A 21967-nucleotide genomic window follows, 5' to 3' on the forward strand; every position below is an offset into this window, starting at 1 on the left:
CTCCAGCGATTTCAGATGCCCCTAATATCTCTTGGTGCCTGATATACCTAGCGCCATGCATGGGGAGGGATAGAGGCCTCACCCTATGACCAGAGGTACCACCTCCTCTGGATATGACTCTGTTCCGTGGTTACATGTCAGTGGGGCCCTAGGAGTGAGAGGCTGTGAATCTCCCACCTCCTAATGTGGGGAGCATGTGCCCCGTTCTTGTGGTGCCCTTTAGAATGTACGGGAGCATGACATTTTTCATTTTCAGACTTTAGCAGCAATTCTAAGCTAACAGAAAAATCCACGCCAAAACCCTGTGACAATTTTTGAAAATGAATATTAAAATTTGAGAACTGGTAACTGCTAGTTTCTTAATGCACTTTTGTTTTAGTAAAACAAAAACCCCATTAATCATTACAGCTAACACTTATCTGGTCATACCAGAATAAAATATCATCTATGTTGGCTTCCATCTATGTTATCAGGTCCAAATTTCTTGGCTCCTTTATCCATTAAAACGTTTACCAAAAAAAAAAAGTTTTCCCAAAATTATAGGGCTTTCACTAAAATTTGTTAGCAAAAATTAGCTCTTTCCTTCCACCAGCACCTGCCAATAATCATTTATGCTGCTTATCTATAGGAAGCCCTCTGCTCCCCTGTCCTCCCCTTCTTTTTAATTATTCCCTCAAATGGCATTTCTAGAGAGTGGGAACTGCTCTACTTGATTTTGACAGTACTGAGACAACCCTTTCTTGGGCCTGGATCAACTTCCCATCCTTGGAAACATGACTGCCCATTATTCCTTTTCCTAAATCCTTCAGGCATGCTGAATAGGTCAGCATAGGTTCATGGTACCAAGGGGGAACCAAGCTTGATTCCCCAGCTTGGTTGTGTGTGAGGAGGGACCAGATTAAGAGCAGGAAAGCAAACTAACTGTAAAAGAGTTTAAAATTCAGAGACACATATACAACAAATATGCATCACCTTCTTTTAACAAATATTTTGAGTTTTATTTAAAAAAATAAAAGTTTGTCTGTCTTTATCCCTTCCCATCCCTTTCCCCTCTATCTCCAGAGGAAACCACCACTCTAAAGCTGATATTTTAATACTTTCCTACATTTACTTCACAAACTGATTTTTAAAAAGGTGATATGGACCTTTAATAAGTTTTTATCACATTGTGTATAATCCCTCTAACTTTATTTTCAATTGTTTTTGATGTTAGCCTTGTTAGTACATGTACATGCAGTCCAACCATTCATTACACATTTGCGTTATCTCCTATACTGTGGAAAGGGCACTGAGCAAGATATGTAAGTTGCTGTTCTCAACCATCAAGCTGTTCACATATTTTTGTACTTTAAGAATGTTATGTTTCAATAAAATTTACAAACACATACCCCCCCCAAAATAGAAGGGCATATAAAAAGGAAGTAAAATATTTACTATGTCAGGTGGTGGTAGGTATTGTAGAGAAAATGAAGCTGGGAAGGGAGATGGGAGTGTGCCATGAAGGGGGACTGCTTTTTTACTATTATTTTTTGGCCACACCTCACAGCTTGTGATATCTTAGTTCCCCTGAGCAGGGATTCAACCTGTACCTTCAGCAATAAAAACAGAGAGTCCTAACCACTGGACTGCCAGGGAATTCTCATGAATTGCTATTTCGGTACAATAGTCAAGAAAGGGTTCACTGAACAAATATCTGCTGGAGGTGAGGAACCCAACCAAGAGATATCTAGGGGAAGAGGATTCCAGAAAGAGTGAAAAGCAACAAGATATGGGCATCCTCATGGATCCTGCAAGTTAGCAAACAGAACTTAATGAACCTTGCATGTGGGATGTGAAAGAAAGGGATCAAAAATGGTTACCCAGTTTAGGGCTTGAGCAACCGGGGTTACCTTTTCTCAGATGGGAGGTTTGAGGGAGGAACTTGTTAAAGAGGAGATTGGGATGGGGAGATCGTGAGTTAGTTCATCTTTGGACATATTAAATTTGGGATGTCTGTTAGAAATCCAAGTGGAGATGTCAAGTAGGCAGTTGGTTATGAGTATGGAATGTTGGAATGGAGATAAAATTTTCAAGTGGGTATTTAAAGCCTTCAGTCTGGATGAGAGCCCCAGTGAGGGGGACTGTAGAAAAAGAAAAGAGGTCCAAAGACGGAGCCCTGTAAGTCCTATATCAAGAGCAAGGGAAGATACGGAACTTCCCTTATACTGCCAACAAAGTACAAGTTCTCATTTTCCCCCTGCCAGACTTCAAACTTTTTGCCAGCCTAATGAATATGAAATAATATCTCACTGCTTTCTTTTGCAGTATTCTGATTTTAAGATAGAACATCTTTTCATTTTGTAAAGCCAATCTTCTTTTGAGTATCAACACATCTCCACTGTACTATTAACAAGACTACATTAAGTACCTATTGTGTCCCTGGCATTGTGATAAGCAAGGGAACAAAAAAAGTTAAGCCAAATGATGTAGACTTTGCCTTCCTGGAACTCACCATCTACTTTGGGGTGGGGAGAAAAACCAATCGATCAAAAGTGCAAATCATGGTAAAGTGAAGAACATCAACATAATCTATTAGAATTTAAAAGGAGACCAATTTAGCCGGCAGTCATTAAAACCTTCCCTGATGTGACACCTGCGTTTTTAACAAAAAGAATTAACTAGTTCAGTATCTATCAAGGCCCACTGTAGCTATAAAGACCTGAACACCAGCATCAGTATACCTAATAACAGAAGAATTGTTTTCTTATCCACGCTTGCACAGAGAAATGCAAGAGGCTTTGTAGGACATGATGCCTGCCCTGGGGCCTTTCCCCACACATACCCAGGCGGCAGGAGTGGAAGATTGGTTTTCTCCTGTTTCTCTTTTGTAATTTTGGGACAATTATTCCTGCACTATTATATCTAGTTCACGCTTATATGAACCTCACACCATCTGGTTATACTTACCTATACATGCTGACACAGTTACTCCATTCTAGATATTTATCTCACTATGGTATTTTAAGAAAAAAAAATCCATGGAAATAAAAAGGCAAGGGTGCTTCAAAAGGTGTAAGTATTCAATGTCATTATTATAAAACCAATGCCCCAAACTATCCAAATATTATTGCAATAGTAGTGGATTTCTTAAGGGGATCATGACACTATGTAGCAACATGAAAACATTTATAAGAAGGTTTTTTATTTAAGTATAATACAAGATTTTATCTACAGTACAGGCAAATACAAATAATTGATATATTAAGGGGTGAAGGTTGTGGGTGAATTGGGGGGACTTAATTTACTGAAATAGTCAAGAAGAACCTTCCAAGGTCCTTCATTTTGTTTCCACTTGGGTCTCCAGTTTAAACTATCACCATATACCTTCTTCCATTCACCCTCAAAAGCCTGTTATATGTAGCTCCCTGAACATAACAAGGCTCTGAAGACATGATGAAGATTAGAGGTTAAGAGCTGTGCCTTTGCAGCCAAACAGTTCTGGGTTCCAAGTCTGATATCTCTCTAGGTTTTTCTCCCCATTAGAAAATAAAGATATAATACATACAGTGTTTCTTCAATGCAAGAAACAGAAATATAACAAAAGGGGAATCATTCCACTGGTCGTGGGAAACCCACTGAATCCCAGGAAGAGCTTTGGAAATTGAATCCAGTCCAGGGATTTTAGGAATGAGAAATGAGAATACCATCATCTTGCCTCATCCTCTGCAACAATAGCAGACCTGCCCTCTCTGGGAAGAAATCAGGTTCCAAGCAACTTTAGGCCATCTTACCAGCCTAGCAACCTCAAATCAAAGTATCCTTGCTAAAGTCTGTTTTGAAAAAATTCTGTTCAAAGACTCTAATTGGCTCAACAGTCCCTGAAATTATCTTTGAGCTCCTGGATGTCCTGACTTGTGTTCTTGTGGTCAGTACAGTACTCTTGTGATTGTTACAAGAGGAAGAGGGGGACAAAAGATGGGCAAAGACAAGATACCACAAGACCTATTAGGGGAGCTGTAAGGATTAAATGAAATGATGGCCGTAAAGTACTTAGCAGTGTCTTTCAAGAAATAAGCATTCAGTAAATGCTATTATTAACTCACCTGGCTGTGATGAGTTTAGCAGTTAATCCCTCTTCCTTTGATGCACCACTCTTTAATCTTAGCCAAGTTCTGAAAATGGAAAAAGACAAACTGACTCCCATTCAACTAAGAAGGCTATTTATTGAAATAATACAATGACGTTCCAAGGATGTAATTCATATTGCCTAGAAAGCTCGGTGTTCGTAAATGCATGGTGTGTGGTTGCTGGGACTAGGCAATCCTCCAGTCATACATACATCCTGGGCTCACCCTGCCAATGATGATGTGCTGAGATTCAGGGACTGGTTGGATCTAGGCCAGACTCCATACACAAACCAGTGGTCTCCTTTAGGTATCCTGGAACCAAGTCTTTATAAACTTCCGTAACAGTTATGTTGCACTCAACTGGTTACAATTCATGTCATTCTTGCAAACAGTCCACTGTGGGGATCCCCAGTCAAAAGCAAAAAGAGTTTCTGATAGGCTTCCAGATAAGAAGCCAATCAGTGGAGGAGGTTCTGAGTAGAATTACTGACAACACAGGCACGGTCTTGGCATTGTGTGTGCATGAAGGACTAAGTGGTGAACATCACAGAAAAGTATTTTTGAACAGTTAAAAAGTCTTGGGAGGACAGATCTGCTACAGAATAACCCATCCTGCTTCACGTGTGATAAATGCACTGGGCTAGACATCCCACATTTCTGACCCCACACACATTTTTCCTGCAGAGGGTTATGAAGAATGTTTTGGAGCTGCATCCAGGATGAGACAAAAAGGATAGCTCCTGCTACCTGGCATGCAGAGAAGCCAGTAAGAAAGGATTACTATCAACACCAACCCTTATCACTCCTCCCCCATGATTCATCATTAGGATGGAAAAATCTGCTTATCCTGGGGGCAGGGGCAGAGGCTCTTTCATGAAAGGTGTCTATTTCCACAGTTGCTCCCAAGTTTATCTGCACTACTGGTGCCAGTGAATGAACAAAGATTCTGGAAATTCCTTTAGAACAGCCCATGGAGACTTTAAAGGATATTAATGACTAGAGTGGGCTCCTGAAGCTTACCTCATGCTTTACTGATGGAAAAGCACCACAGAGCCAAAAATGTTAATTTTTTAATGGTGAAAATTTCCTTGGCACATAAAATGACCCGCTATATGCTGATTCCCTTAACTGATTTAAAGGCAAATTTTATTGCAAGAGATAACTGGATTCATACTTTAGAGTAAAATTAAATTGGGGGACTTTTTTTTCCTCTATGTTTCTGTGTTGTTTTCCCATTGATCAAATCAATATAGGAAGCTTGGTGCAGTGCTTTCCCATGGGAGGATCATGAAAAGCACAGCAGGAAGACTTAATAAATTCTATGAAACTGACCATATGTTTCCTGAAATATGATACTTGGGAAAAGGAAAGAAGTCATTAGTACTTCTACTATTTACAACTTTGGTTGTAAGCTTCCAACAAGCTGCTTTAAATCAGTATGACAAATTTGCATATGTCTTGCTGCCTCTTATATTCAACTCCTGAGTGCTTGTTAAATATCTGTGCATCTGATTTATTTTAAAACTTATTTTAAAGCCCTGAATTCCAAAATATCTTTCCAGTGGCAAGACCATGGGGCTAAAGATCCAGAAGACCTGCATTTTCCACCCAGCTTTACTGTTATAAACTGTATCAGGCTTGCAAACCACTTCACATCTTTGGCTTTCAGTTTCATCTGTACAAGGAAGAGGCTGGACCAGCTGATTTAATTCTTTGAATGGTGAATTCCTGGAGGTGAAACTGGTTTCCATGGTAAATTTAATGTAAGAGCTGCAGTTGAATTCGTTTGTCAAGCAATTTAAAAATGAGTTTTGGTCATCACTGTGGTAGTTTTATTTATTAAAAAAGGCTGTAAACACTGAGAGTTACAAATCAAATTGTTGAAAGTTGGTGATTCCCTGCATACATATATTCAAAACTTTACAAAGTCCAATATATAGGCATGTCATTTCTAACAGGTTATATAAGACGCCTATAGTTGTTTTCACATGTATGTAATCAGATCTGAGAATGTGGCTTTTATTTAAAAAAAACACTGCTAGTACAGAGATTTCTCAACACACAATGCGCACAAGCATACACACCTGCACGCATGTGTGCATGCACACACACACAATTCATTATATCCTCAAGCTTCCTCTCCAGTAAGAATCTTCTGATACTGAATAATATTTTAACTAAAGCTTTCTTCATATTTCTTAATGTCAAGGGTCCTAGAGTTTATTTCGTGTATGAATTCTCATATGTTTAGTAAGAGCTGAGCTTCGACTGAAGTTTTTCCCACATTCCTTACAAGCATAGGGTTTTTCTCCAGTATGGATCCTCTGATGATCATGCAGATTGGTTTTCTTTCGGAAAGCTCGCCCACATTCATTACATTCATAGGGTTTTTCTCCAGTATGAGTTCTCTCATGCTGAATGAGGGATGAACTCTGACTGAAGGCCTTCCCACAGTCGATACATTCATAGGGTTTCTCTCCAGTGTGGGTTCTCTCATGTTGAGTCAGTGATGAGCGTCGACTGAAAGCTTCTCCACATTCATTACATTCATAGGGTTTTTCCCCAGTATGAATTCTGTGATGCTCTATGAAACTCGTACTCCTTTTGAAAGCTTTTCCACATACATTACATTGATAGGGTTTCTCACCAGGATGAGAAATAGGTTGTTGACTGAAGGCCTGCTCACAATCATAGGGGTTCTTGTCTCCAGTGTGGATCCTCTGATGGTCAGAGAAGTCTGCAATGTGACTGAAGTCTTCCCCACAGGCATTGCAATGATAGGACTTCACTTCAGTGACATTGCTTTCATCTTGAGTAAGAGATGAGCTGTGCTTGAAATCTATGCTGTAGTTATTGCTTTGGTAAGGTTTGCCTCTCTTATGAATCCTCATGTGTTTGTAAAGGGATGGGCTCTGACCAAAAGCTCTCCCACATATGCTACATTCGAAAGGTTTCTCTCCTGTATGTGTCCTCTCGTGTTGGACAAGAGAAGAACATCGACTAAAAGCTTTCCCACACTCCTTACACTGGAAGGGTTTCTCTCCACTATGTGTAACCTCGTGCTGAGTGAGGGATGTGCCGTGCCTAAATGACCTCCCACACAAATTACATCGATAAGGTTTTTCTCCTGTGTGAATTCTCTGGTGCTGAACGAGAGAGGAGCTGCGCTGGAAGGCTTTCCCACAAAGACTACACTGATAGGGTTTCTCTCCGGTATGAGCATTCTCATGCTGACCTAGGGAGGAGCTATGCCTGAAGGCCTTCCCACACACATTACATTCAAAGGGTTTCTCTCCAGTGTGAATTCTCTGATGTTCAGTAAGTTGTGTCTTCCAGAGGAAGGTTTTCCCACAGTCAGTACATTCATGGTGCTTCTTTCCAGGATAAATTCCCTGATCTGTACCATTGGGGAAAGCTCCATCTCCTTTATGAGTTTTCTCATGTTTAGTCAGAGATGATCTGTGAATAAATGCTTTTCTACATTTATTGCATTTATAAGGTTTCTTTTTTGTAAGGATATTATTCTGATTAAGCAAGTCTGAATTATGTCCCAAATTGCTCCTAAGGGTATCACATTCACTAGACCCTGGAGGAATGTTCAGTTGTGTAATCAGGTCTGTGTTCAATCTACAGTTTTCACCAAATGTATTTTGCTCACAAGTTTCCTCTGGTGTGATTATTTTCTTCTGGGTGGATGAATCTGGCCCCAGATGTCTCTTCCAGTTTTCCTTATGCCTTTCTAACTGGCCACTAAGGTCCCAAGCATCTTCTCCAGTGGTATGTGAGAGCGCATCTGTGCTAAGGGATACTTTAGAAATACTCTGCTGCAGATGTGAAGATTTGGCTTCAGGCCTGGTCTTCCAGTCTGAAAGAAACCCAAAGTGCAAACATCCCCTATTCCCCTCTGTTAAAACAAACTGCTACAGTAGGAATGAAAAGACAGCAATTATATATCATTTTGTTTTGAAATTAGTCCAATAACTTCAAAAGAAGACTCTGAATGGAGAAAGGAAGAGTGGAGAGAGATGACAGAGCTATCATTGCAGAGCTATCATGAAGGATAAGTCCAGAATGAGAAAGCCCACATAGGGAGTAAGGGAACCAGTTAGCATGAGAGAGTTAGGCACAGATACAAACAGAATAGGATCATAGTCTTTCATGCAGAGTCCTATTTGCTATTCATGCCTCTTTGTCCATTTTACAAACTGCCATGGAATCTATCTTCCTAATACATTCATTTCATAATTTCTTTAAAGTCATTTCTGAGGCTTCAGATCTTCAAACCTTGCTGAGAAAATCTGTAGCCAGTGAATTAACTGAAATGATTCTTTAACATAACTGGAGATAGAGGGCTACAGTTCCCAAGCAGATAAAAAAGTAATATTTCAAGAGGCAAATCATCCTTGCCCTTACAGAGCTGTGGTTTTAGTCTATTTGAGTTCTGACTGTACATTAATCACCTCTCTTAACCAAAAACAATTTATTTTAATCTGCCTTAAAAATTGACCTTTAAACCTTTGTTTAACCTCTGAATACTAACAGCAGAAAATTAATTACTGTCTAGGTTCTAAGAATGGTAATCTTTTAAAAACTAAGGGGAGGGAGGTTTCTGGAATGCTGGAGATGTTCTATATCAATAGAAGTTTGGGTTAGACAGGAGAATGCATTTGTCAAAGTCAAATAGATGGTGCTTATAAGAGCTGTAAATTTCACTGTAGTTAATGTTTTTTTAATAAAAAAAAAAAAGAACTATGAACAAATATTGAACTCCAGTCAACTATATATATGCTGAAGTATACAGGGGTGAAATGTACTCATGTCTGCAACTCACTAGGAAATGCATCAAAAGACAGACAGATTAATAGATGGATAAAGAGATATGTGATAAAGCAAATATAATAGGTTACTATATAACAACAGGTTAACAATTATAGCATCATGGTGGTAGTATACGGTGTTCACTGTATAATCTTTTCAACTTCTCAAATGTTTGAAAATTTTCATATAAACATTAAAAGGGGGAAAAAAACCCAGTAACTAAAGAACCCTAAATTCCCAAATTCCTTACCCTGGAACAAAACTCAATTCTAAATTCCTGAAGACAGAGAATACTTTGTATTCCTTTTAGAATATTTCTCAGTGGGACATTCAAGAAATGTTTGGTGAAATTAATGAATGAGAAAGTTCTTTCCCCAGCAAGATTCCATAACAATCAATAATTTTCTGACTGCCTTCTATATGCTCTGCAACACAGAGGGAAGATATTTAGAAACATAATAGACACTCCAGGAGGTTAAAAATCTAAGAATAAAAACAAGACAATCTTTTGATGACTTAAAAAAAAAACCCAACAGATGACATGTAGTAAATTTGATTTTGTGTGGTAGAGATGATATAAATGGTATTTGTGACAAGGGAAGAAAGAAACAAGTATATTAGCATATATTAGGATTTATGAATTAGAGAGACCTTGACTTTATAGATGGCTTTGGACAGAGAGAAACTATTATCTAATGAGGGAAACTGTATACTTCTTACAGAGAACATCAGAAAGTATATAGGGGTGAAATGTACTCAGGTCTGTAACTTCAAAAAGAAATTCAGCCTAGGTGGAGCTCTCTTTGGCAGGAATAGAAATATATTACTGGAAGGTATGATGGGGACCTTTAAATCAAGGGAGTTTCTCCTTCCTATAATGAGGTAAAAGGTTCTTTCAGAGAATGGTAGTTTATGAGATAAAGCATTAAAATCCAACATGGTCCATGACGTGATGAATAAACAAAATGTGATATATCCATACAATGCAATATTACTCAGCAATATAAAGGAATGAAGTTCTGATACATGCTACAACATGAATGAACCTTAAGCTAAGTGAAAGAAGCCAATCGGAAAGGGCTACATATTATGATTCCATTTATAGAAAACATCCAGAATAGGCAAATCCATAGAGACAAAAAGTAGCTTAATGGTTGCCAGGAGCTGGGGGGAACAGGAGTAGAAAGTGACTGCTAATGGGTATAAGATTTCTTTTTGGAGATATTGAACATGTTCTGCTTAATTAAATAGTGGTGATGGCTGCACAACTCTGTATTTATCCCAAAACAACCATTGAAATGTATAATTTTAAAGGGAGAATTTTATGGTATTTCAATTATACCTCAATTAAACTATGATTTTAAAAACCCAATATGGATTACAAAAAGATAAGACAGAGTGAGCAACTTCAACCAGGAATTATAGTAATCTAAATCTGAGGTGTGGTTTAAGATGTCACCAGTCCAATTTAAAAGGCAGGAAAATCTAAGATACTTCTCAAAGGAGGAAAATAACTTGGATTGAAAGAAAAAGACTAGACTGACTGTGGTTTCTGGCCTGAGGGACTGGCAATCTGATAATTCCTAATGGGCAAGAGGAGAAATGGGTAATAGGTAAGGTAGCAAAATGGGCTGACTGGGGATGCAAGATGATTAACTTAGACTTTATATCTTTAGTAAGAACTCTGTGGGACTTGCATTGGAGGCATCCTGTGGGAAGGCAAGAGAAAAAAAAAAAGTAACCAGGGTTACTAAGGACAATTCTAAATCTATAGCACAGAATAAAGACCTGTGACTACCAGAAGGCAGGCACCCTTTTATAGGGAAGAAACTCCAGTACCTTGGCCACCTCATGAGAAGAGTTGACTCACTAGAAAGGACTCTGATCTGGGAGGGATTAGGGGCAGGAGGAGAAGAGGATGACCGAGGATGAGATGGCTGGATGGCATCACAGACTCGATGGATGCGAACCTGAGTGAACTCCGGGAGATGGTGATGAACAGGGAGGCCTGGCGTGCTGTGATTCATGGGGTCGCAAAGAGTCGGACATGACTGAGCGATTGAACTGAACTGAATATAGAATGGGCTTCCCAGGTAGCTCAGCTGGTAAAGAATCAACTTGCAATGCAGGAGACACCAGTTTGATTCTTGGGTCTGGAGAGTTCTCCTGGAGAAGGGATAAGTTTACACACTCCAGTATTCTTGGACTTCCCTGGTGGCTCAGACAGTAAAGAATCTGCCATGCAATGTGGGAGACCTGGGTTCGATCCCTGGGTTGGGAAGATGCCCTGGAGGGCATGGCAACCCATTCCAGTATTCTTGCCTGGAGAATCCCCATGAACAGAGGAGCCTGGTGGGCTATAGTCCATGGGTTAGGGAAGAGTCAGACACGACTGAGCAACTAAGCACAATATAGAAAGAACGGAGAGAAAGCCAGAAGGCAGGCTCCTAATCCTAAAGACAGATTCACTAGGAGGGAAAAGCAAGAAAAGCCAAAGACCTAAAGCTAAGAAGCACTGAACAAGTGAGGAAGTCAGGAAAGGATACTCTAGGAACTTTGGAGGGTGGAAATGAATCAGATGGGCAGGAGTGCAAGACAAGAGGAAGATAGCATTGATCCCCAGACAGGTGGAACAGGAGTGCAGTCAGGGAAAGAACTCTGGAGGGAGGGAGAATCAAGATTATGGATATTCCCTACAAGTCTGGGGCATCAACAGTGAAAGCAGCAAGACGAAACAAAGAGGAGATATGGGAGTTCAATTAATGTCTGAATGAGTAAGAAGAGAAATCTCCAAACAATGCAGGGAGACTGAGGATACTAGAGGAGAAAATGATCCAGAAGTAGGGTTACAAGACAGGGAGAGATGGCATTCTGACTAAGACAAAGGGCTACTTTCAAAAAGGAAAAAGGGGTACCTTTTCCTCCGAGACCTATCAACAGCAACACACCCTACTGGAGAAGGGAGACACACAAAGGTGTCATCCAGGAGACGGTGCAGCTCTTCTACAGATGGAGGAGCTCCCAAGGCAGCAAAGTGAAGGTGCTTCCCTCTCCCTCAGCTGTGCCACATTCTGCACTGATTCTTGGATTCTCCCTCATTTACCTGGACAGACAGGTCTTTGGACTTCTCCCTCTGCTATCCACGGTTCTTCTCCTTGCTCCAATTTGAAGATCACCTCTGGCTTGGAAACTTGATATCCTGCTCAAAGGTAAACACATAAGATTTGGTTGTTTATGCAAGTTGACAAAAGAACCCTCTACAAGTCAGAACTAGGACTTATCCTCAGCAACTCTGAAGCGAAAAAAATGGTGCAACTTGAGGAGTCATGTAATCAAATGGCCTACTTCTGGTTCCTATTTACCTAAAAAGCAGGCTCAGAAACCAATAAAGCTGGGTCTCAACAAGATGAACAAACTCTAATCCTGAACACTCTGCTCACAGCCACCCAAACTATGAGCCCCACAACCTGAGCATCTGAGAAAGGGAAGACCTGCCAATACACAGACAAGAAGATGTGGTCCTTACCAAGAAAAACCAAGTGGCTATAGTTCTCCAGCATCACATCCCTGTATAAGCGCCTCTGAGCAGCATCCACGTGGTGCCATTCTTCCTGGGTGAAGTTCACAGCTACATCCTTAAATGTCAGTGATTCCTGTAGGAACACATTCTTGCTCAAGTAGGGATCAATCCCACAAATGTTCCCATGGCAATACTGGGAAGCTACTATAGGGTCCATGAGAAAAGGTGATCACATTTGATATCCTGAGGGGGCAAAGTGGGTTAAATACACTAGTTGTTACATAATTTTATAGAGAATCTAATATGGCATGCAGGAAAGTCATGAGGGGCAATATATTCCACAATCCTGTACGTCTACTTAGCTTTCTTCTTGTTCCCTTCAAAGCCAAGTCTGTCTATATTATCACCGATTCCTCACCGCCCATACAGTGTCTTTGTTACAAAACCCAAATACAGCAGGGAGTAAAAAGTGACTGCATCCCTTCACCCCCATTGTCAATCCCACTAAACTCCCTACAAGTTAACTACTATTAACAGTTTGTTGTATATACTAAGCCATCCCTTTCCACATTTCCTTCACCCCCTCCCCTTCCCCCCACAGTCTTGTTTTATGAACTATCATTTATATTGTTCTACATCCTGCATTTTACATTTAGCTATGCATCTTGGAAGTCTTCCCTTAGTGCTTTGTATACTTTCACCTCATTACTTTCAATTGCTTCACAGCACTCCAGAGTACATTTGGAGTACCATCACACACCCATCACCTAAAACTCATAGCACTCCACCATGCTAAGAATAAGATTCAAGCTTGCCCATCCCTCACTGGGCTCTGGCCCTGCTGACCTTGCTGACCCCTGAACACATGAAGCTTCTTCCCACCCTGAGTGCTGGATTGCCACATGGCTGACAACCAGTCACTAGTCCTTTAGGTCTCACATCTAGAATTGCCACCTGAGAAAAGGTGTCTCAGCACCTCCTTCTAATTTACCACATACCATATCACCATGCTTAATTTTCCTCCGAGCACAGACAAGTGTCTCTCACTGTCCAAATTCCTGCCACCTGCACTTTAACTCAGGAACCAAACAGATGCAGATTTAAAAGGATGCTTGTACTTCTAGTAATTACCTGGAATTTCTTATTAGCTTTTCTGTCTCCCTGACTGCACACTGTGAGAATAGGGACTTCACTACTATCTTATTCACAGTTATATCCCCTCAAGTGTCTAAAGTGATACCCAGCACATAGTGGATGCTGAAAAAAATACTTGGTGAATGAATAAATGGACCAATTCCTTTTGGATATTTGTATTAATTCCAATATTTTGCTATTACAAGCATCACTGCAATACACCCTTTGGGCAAATATGCTAGAATTTCTGTAGGCTGGCTAGCTAGAATTAGAATTGCCAGATCAAAGGAATTTTGCAAGCTATACTCCCCTTCAGTCACTCCTTCCTTACCCCTCACTGAAACCAGGCTGGCTAAGGACTTCCATGCCTCTGAATAGTCAAGTTCTGTTGTTCATGTGTTGATTTCTGTCTTGCCTCACCAAGCCTTGTTAAGACACCTGTCATCATGCTCAACATGAAATACGTCCTTTGGTCTTGGTGAAACCGATTTCTACCTCACGAAGTACATAATAAAGTATGTAAAGACGATCAGCAGGAAAGCAAAGCCATGAGATTGCTGGAGCAGTGAAGAAAAGTTACATGGTTTCTGCCTGATTTCATGCCCTCCTTGTGTGCTGAGCTATAACTGAACAAGAGTTCTTAGGTTCCTGGAAGACATCATGCTCTCCCCACCCTCCTGTCCAACGTCCCTTGCTAATTACATTTCACACTTTGGAGGTAGATTAGCACATCTTCACAGAGGTCTTCTATCTCCCAGCAGAGGGTCAATCCCCATATGATGTGCTTTAAGCCACTCTGCAAATCCACAACTATTTAAACAGACCTAGTAATCTATTTAATCCTTGTTACCACCCTTATGGCAGAAAGCGAAGAACTAAAGAGCCTCTTGATGAAAGTGAAAGTGGAGAGTGAAAAAGCTGGCTTAAAACTCAACATTCAGAAAACAAAGATCATGGCATCTGGTCCCATCACTTCATGGCAAATAGATGAGGAAACAATGGAAACAATGACGGCTCCAAAATCACTGCAGATGGTGACTGCAGCCATGAAATAAAACACGCTTGCTCCTTGGAAGAGAAGCTACTACCAACCTGCTGCTGCTGCTGCTGCGTCGCTTCAGTCGTGTCCAACTCTGTGCGACCCCATAGACGGCAGCCCACCAGGTTCCCCCGTCCCTGGGATTCTCCAGGCAAGAGTACTAGAGTGGGTTGCCATTGCCTTCTCCAATGCATGAAAGTGAAAAGTGAAAGCGAAGTCGCTCAGTCATGTCTGACTCTTAGCGACCCCATGGACTGCAGCCTGCCAGGCTCCTCCGTCCATGGGATTTTCCAGACAAGAGTACTGGAGTGGGGTGCCATTGCCTTCTCCATGACCAACCTAGACAGCATATTAAAAAGCAGAGACATTACTTTACCAACAAAGGTCTGTCTAGTCAAAGCTATGGCTTTCCAGTAGTCATGTAGGGATGTAAGAGTTGGACTATAAAGTAAGCTGAGCACTGAAGAACTGATCCTTTTGAACTGTGGTGTTGGAGAAGCCTCTTGAGAGTCCCTTGGATTGCAAGGAGATCCAATCAGTCCATCCTAAAGGAAATCAGCTCTGAATATTCATTGAAAGGACTGATGCTGAAGCTGAAACTCCAATACGTTGGCCACCTGATGCAAAGAACCAACTCATTGGAAAAGACCCTGATGCTGGGAAAGACTGAAAGCAGGAGGAGAAGGGGACGACATGAGATGGTTGGATGGCATCACCAACGCGACAGACATGAGACTGAGTAGGCTCCGGGAGTTGCTGATGCACAGGGAAGCCTTGCATTAGGGAAGCCATCATTGTAGTCCATGGGGTCGCAGAGTCACACATGACTGAGTGACTGAACTTCCTAGTTAGATGGTGAGCATTATGAGGGCAGGGGCCATATTTTTTCTTTTTTTAACTCTAAAATACCAGTGTCCAGTAAGTATCTGATCCAACACTAAATATCTGTTTCCGGACTGAGCTGAGCCTTAAGGAGATGGCTGAGATCTGAATTTTAGAGAAAAGGGAGTGGCCCCCATCTCCTAGTGACTGAGGTGCATGATCACATTCATAAACAACAATGGTTCCTCCCTGTCATATCTCTGCTCAAGAGTGCAGCTATGTCTCCGCAAAAACAGCGAAGGGCTGAAAATGTGGTAGATTTTTCTGACCGAGGTCAGGAATCTGACTGTGCCAGGTAAGATGATGCTAGTTTAAAAAAGAAAAGAAAGACACTAGATATGTATTAGGTGCCTGGCTTTACCATATGCACTGTGGTAGAATAAAAATGCAAATGAAAATCACTGCAGTCCTTGAATAGGTTTCAGTTTACTTTAAAATGTGTTATTTATTAAAGCACAGTATGAGACAATACACAGTAAAGTGAGGTGCTACCAATGTTCTGGGCACAGGAGAGAAACTTTAAGGAAGCTTATGTACTGGGCCTTGAGGGGTAAGTACCAGTAGGAGGGGAAAAGAAAGAATGGGAATCCAGTCCTGGGATTGACCAATGAGAGAAGGGAGGCTGGTCTTGGGATGCAGATGACCAGCAGGGAAAAGGTTTGGACCAAAGCAGACATTTTAAGTTAGGTTGTGAGAAGTAACACCTTTCCATTCCTACTCTGTCCTCTAAACATATAGCCCCCGTGGTTTAGGAAGAGAGTTGCCAACCATCCTGTATTCCTTTGCCTAACTGGTTCCCTATGTTTAACACATGGACTCTTGACTTTATTCTGCTTCCCCAAATAGGCTGAATGAATGGTAAAATATGTGCTGACCAGTAAACACATGTCTAGTCCATGCCACTCATCACCTCTTGCCGTGGTTGGACAGCTAACCTGTTCTACTACTCGTGATCTCACCAATTCTTTCCTATGTACTATCAGAGTCACTTCTCTAAAACACACATTTGATCATGCATACAAACCCTTCATTTCTTCCCACTGTTCCCAATGCTTACTGCCCTCACTCAGCGCACGCCACCATTATCTCTTACCTGGATCACTGCTACAATCTACCTTGTCCCTCCTTTTCCACTCACGCCCCACCCCTCCCAAGTCTGTTTTCCATATAACAACTAGACTCATCTTAAAACCTTTCAGAGCAGGTCATTCCTGTGCTTAAAAGCCTCTGATGGCATCCCAATTCACCCCAAGTAAAAGTCAAAGTCTCTCCAGTAGCTACACAGTCCTTCACAGTGCCTTCATCCTAAACCTCATCTCCAACCTACTGCTCTCTTACCTTCACTCACCCCACCTTCCTAACAACAACTGGAACACAACGCACATGCTTCCACTTTCAGGTCTTTGCTTTGCCTGTTCCTTGACTTGGAAGTCTCTTCCCGCAGACATGCACATGGCTCCCCACTCACTTTCTTTAGCTTTTTGTTCAAATGTCACTTCACCAGAGCAACCTTCCTTGACCACATCATATGAAATAGCACCCCCCAACCCTCAACTGTCATTCTCTGTTCTTTTCCCTTTTCATAGTCCTTATACCTGATATGTGACATTTTCATTTGTTTATAGGCTGCATCCCACTGCAGAATATAAATTCCAGGAGAGTAGGAATATTACCTATTTTCTCTATAGCTAATAAATATTTAATAAGCTTTCCTTGAGATTAAAAATTAAACTCCTTATTGTGAACTCCTGAGCCCTTCCTAATCTGCTACTGCTAAGTCACTTCAGTCGTGTCCGACTCTGTGTGACCCCATAGACGGCAGCCCACCAGGCTCCGCCGTCCCTGGGATTCTTCAGGCAGGAACACTGGAGTGGGTTGCCATCTCCTTCTCCAATGCATGAAAGTGAAAAATGAAAGTGAAGTAGCTCAGTCGTGTCCGACCCTCAGCGACCCCATGAACTGCAGCCTTCCAGGCTCCTCCACCCATGGGTCCTCACCTAATCCCACAGCCTCAGCTCTGGCTTCTCTTCCCCTTGTACACCATGGTTCAGTGTGGAGAACATTTACACCTCCTTGACACAAAACGATCTCTTTCTCTTCTACAAGTTCTGCTTCAAAAGGCTGGTCTTCCCTCCTCTGCCTAACACTCTCATCAAGACTCAATCAAGTTCTCCCCTCAGGGCTCTATTCCTACATACAGGTCTGGGCTAAGTCCACCCCCAACACAGCTCCCTCCCTGGATTTCTCTTCAGCACACCTCGTAAGACTACGTAAATTACAGTTACTGTTACCTATTGTTCAGTGGTCTTCTAGGGGGTCAAGTTCCTTGTCTTAGGAACCTTCAAATCTTCAGAGGCCAGAACCATTTCGGGACATAAGGACAGTCAAGAGTTTGCAAGATTAAATAGGTAAAAAGAGCCTTGGTGTGAGTCAGCCACTATGAATTAGATCACCTTTAGGGCATTCCAATGCAAGTCACACCTCAGACTGTAATGATCCAGTGATGCCTTACAAACACTGCTTATCCTTCTTCCAGATATGACTGGAACTCATAATCAATACCTTTTAAAAATTAACAAGGAGTATTAAATATTTCCCGCCCTCATGCTGACATAAAGAGGACCTTGGCCAAAAGATGGAGCCCAAAGCAAAGAACTGGAAACAGCACATGCTAAGTTGACAAGACCCAATGTCATGGGCCCCTAAAAGGCTCCACAACTAATAAATGTGTAGTTTCCTTAGGCAAATCACACACATCTCCTGGAGATCCAATTTTCTCACCTATGACACAGACTCCCTGAACTGAAGAAATAAAGAGTTTTACCAGCAAAAGGGTGAAAGAGTATATCCAGAAAGGACATTTACAACTGTAAAGCGACATGTTCCTCCAACTATACCCTATACCAACCCTGTGGGAGAACTCCCCTAAAACTAATACTCAGGAAACTTTGTAGTTTTAAAACTTTGCAAAGCTGAAAACCAGAGTCTGGCAGCTAATGAGTAAAAATAATCTTAGTTATTTGTTATATATTTTAAAATATTATATTTATACTTACATAATCTTTATTATATTTAATATAAAATGTAGTATTTAGTTATGTATATTATATACAATTGGCCACACAATGCCCTAACACTCTAGATCTGTGATGTCTAATACAGTATCCACTAGCCACATGTGAATACTGAATACTTGTAATGTGGCTAGCCCAAATTAGGACATGCAGTTCAAGTGTGAAACAATGGATTTCAAAGACTTAGTACAAAAAAAAAGTAAAATATGTCATTAACAATTTTAAAACGTTGATTCATGTAGAAATGGTAAGATTTTGGCTATATTAAACAGTATACATTACTAAAATTAACTTCACCCGTTTTAACATTGTGGCTACTAGAAAATTTTAAATTATCCATGTAGCTTGTATTATGTTTGTTTTGGATAACACTGTTCTCAAATTGTTCTAGATCTCCACCTCAGGTCATTCTCTCTAGGTGACTGAATCATGTTTCTAATTTTGCATGCTGCCATACATCCGATGCTTTCCACAAGTGGACTCTTTGCCCTGACTATATTATTATTCTTTCACGTTTCCTTGCCTTTGCACATCCTGTTCTGACCACTGTTTATTTTCTTCCCTCAGCTCTAGACGAAAAATTCTGACTCATCCTTCTAGAACTAGTTCAACAGTCTCTTCCTTTCTGAAGCTTTTCCAGATCCAGCATCCTCCCCCTGCCACCTCTGGTATTTGGTCTCTATCTCTATTTCAGAACTGTAGCTATATTTTCATGTTTTTCTCCCTCAACAATTTCTCAGACTTCTTTTCAGTATTTTCAAAACTATGTATGTTGGAATTTTCCAGAATCACATGGGCAAATTAGAAAAATTGGCCAAACATGAAGGGCCCTACCAGGCAACATTTAAAAGCCCCTCATGTGATATATCATAAAAAAGCAACAATTAACATTTATTGAGCATTCACCACAGCCCACACACCCTCTCACTAAATTTTCTCACTGACTCCTTACTGCCAGCCCACAGGAAGCAGGCACCTTCTCCTGACTGGTTCTGAAGGGTGACTCTGGCTAAGAATACCACCTGGCATAGAGCAGGCATTCCAAAAATGTCTGCTGAGTAAATGAATAGGGTCTGGGTAATTCTTACCAAAGGAAAATGAGGAGTTATTTTGAGAATTAAAAAATATAAAAATTAGCAAATTCTGATCTTGAATTATAAAAAGCAGGGGTAAATGGCAAAATGATGGCATTAATAGCTAAATCTAAAAGCTGGCTCCTCTGAAATACTGGCCAAACAGAAAAATCTCTGACAAATCTAGTGAAAGAAGAAATAAAAATAAATAAAATTTAAAATAAGGGGATACAAATGTCTATTGCTTAGGCATATACAAACTAAGGAAGATTTTTAGCAAGAAGACCCACCAGCAGGATTTTCTGATGTCCAGGTGGACAAAGAAAGATACCTTGGTTTTGGTGATATATGTAGGACAGGAGCCTGCCAGCAGAATTTTTTTTGAATAATCTTGAGGCAGACTAATTCTGAGTGGCCTGTTCTGAAATGATGGATCAAAGGGGCAATGCAGGTCGCCTTGAATGCGACTACTAGGTATAGTGGAAATGAATACGAACACAGTTTCTGCACTACCAGTGTTTAACAGTTTGGCCAAATGCCATCCTGCTGTGAAGTGATTTATAGCACCCAACTTTACTTTTCCAGATAATTAACAGGTTTCATATGTGATACAATGTTTTTTTTTTTTTTTTTTTAAAGCAGAATACTTATATACAAACACAAACACTAGATGGAGCTTTAAAAACACAAATAGATTCTACCATGGGGTAAGATATAGTAGTTTGCAGCGGACCAGAACAACAACAAAAACATTCACAAAAAGCATCTAGTTAAATACAACTTATTGGTGTAGAAACAGCGAAGGCTAGAATGTTAAAATTCAGGAGAGAAGTAAATGACAGAAAGGATATGGGAAAATATAGTTGTTTTTTCTGGGGGCACTCGCCGATTTTGGCTACAGGAAGGAACCTGAATATTGAGCTTGTCTCAGGCAGAGGGCTATAGCTTGCAGGGGTCACAGGTGGGGGTTAAGGGAGATCAGAAACCAGGAAATGGCAGAACTTTGGCAGTCAAGGCTAGAGTGAAAATTTTTTAAACATTAGTGGCTTCAAACACAGCCAGTTTCTTGAAATTTTCGGAATACTGACACAGGGCAGGAACTTGAAAAATCTAAGCTGAAAAACACAGTATTGGGGGGAAAAAAATGAACAGAATTCACGAACTGCCAGTAGAACAGACTCTTGGAGAACATAGCATGCTATCAATAAAAGCACAAGGTCATCCCAGAAGTAGATTGTATCTTATCAAAACTGCAAATAATCCATGACTCATATTTAAAAATCTACCTAGAAGGAAAACTCAGAAACAGATGTCTTCACTCACTGTAGTTATTCTAAATGTTTAAAAAAGAAAGAATACCAAACTTTTACAAACTTTACAAGAGAAAGGAAGGTGGGACCTTTCCTGTTCATTTTATGAGGCCAGTACAACCTTGACACCAAAACCTTTAAGACACTTCAGTAAAGTTATAGATCACTATCTTATGAATTTAGATGCAAAATCCTAAAATCAAAAAAAAAAATTCCAGCCATATCAATGGACTAAATGATGTTTATTAGAGGAATCAAAGGATGGATTTAAAATTTAAAATTCAACTGACTTAACCTTCTACTCCTTTTTATCTCAGATTCTCCTTTCTCCCTTGCATTTTGTACATTTCTCTTCCGCCTTCCCTTCTTAGAGTTGAAGAGTCAGAACAGCCCTGCCTTGGGAGATGAGAAAGGTGGTGTAGGGATGTACCCACCTGCATCAAGAGTGCTGAGGGCAGGTGGAAGAAATGGTTAGCATGGCTGAGACACCAGCAACACTGAGCAGATAAGTAAATGTACTGAAGATGTTGACAGCCTGGATTCTCACTGCTGGAAAAAATTATCTAATAAAACTGAGAGGAGAGAAAACCTCTCTGGAGTACTGGACTGGAATGTAACTCAAAATTTTAAATGCACAGAAATAGTTATATTAAAAAAAAAATAAGGGGATAAACCAATAAAATATCCAACAGTGTGTTAAGAAATGTGAAAGATCTTAGTGAAGTGGGTAATTTTAAAATCCTAGGCCACCAATGTTGACAGAAAAAAGGAGAGACGGTAATTGAGGAAGAAATAGAGAAAAATCATCCTTGCTATAAAAAGCCTGGATCCAAATATTTTATAGGTAAATTATTTCAAAAGACAGAACTGAAAAGCAATCAAAATGTTTCTACAAATTACTGTGAGCATGCCACCAAAACCTGCCAAAGATCTACCTCTTGCTCTGAGGGTTGCTTTACTTAAGAACACAGATGTAATTTAAAAAAAAAAAAATTGTTTTAATCATCTATT

At 40.4% G+C, this 21967-nt stretch overlaps 1 protein-coding gene across 10 annotated transcripts in view; it reads right to left on the bottom strand.

Annotated features, from left to right (window-relative positions):
* Window positions 1-21967, bottom strand: part of ZFP90 (ZFP90 zinc finger protein) — a 32163-nt gene that overhangs the window by 3993 nt on the left and 6203 nt on the right. For 5 of the 10 annotated variants that reach the window (XR_005723315.1, XM_040253290.1, XM_040253288.1 and 2 more), the window contains 3 exons: window positions 12451-12577; window positions 12028-12123; window positions 4083-4151 (listed from right to left, as the gene is read on the bottom strand). Coding sequence is in view for 9 of the 10 variants with exons in the window: in XM_040253290.1 (XP_040109224.1) it covers window positions 4141-4151; window positions 12028-12123; window positions 12451-12577 (234 nt within the window). In the remaining variant the exon portion in view is untranslated. Of the gene's footprint in view, window positions 1-973; window positions 3659-4082; window positions 4152-4182; window positions 7972-12027; window positions 12124-12450; window positions 12578-21967 lie in introns of those variants that run through there. The other 5 variants (XM_040253285.1, XM_040253282.1, XM_040253284.1 and 2 more) reach the window with 2 other exon arrangements.

This window comes from Oryx dammah, unplaced genomic scaffold (assembly GCF_014754425.2).
Source record: "Oryx dammah isolate SB20612 unplaced genomic scaffold, SCBI_Odam_1.1 HiC_scaffold_13, whole genome shotgun sequence".
Taxonomy (NCBI): domain Eukaryota; kingdom Metazoa; phylum Chordata; class Mammalia; order Artiodactyla; family Bovidae; genus Oryx; species Oryx dammah.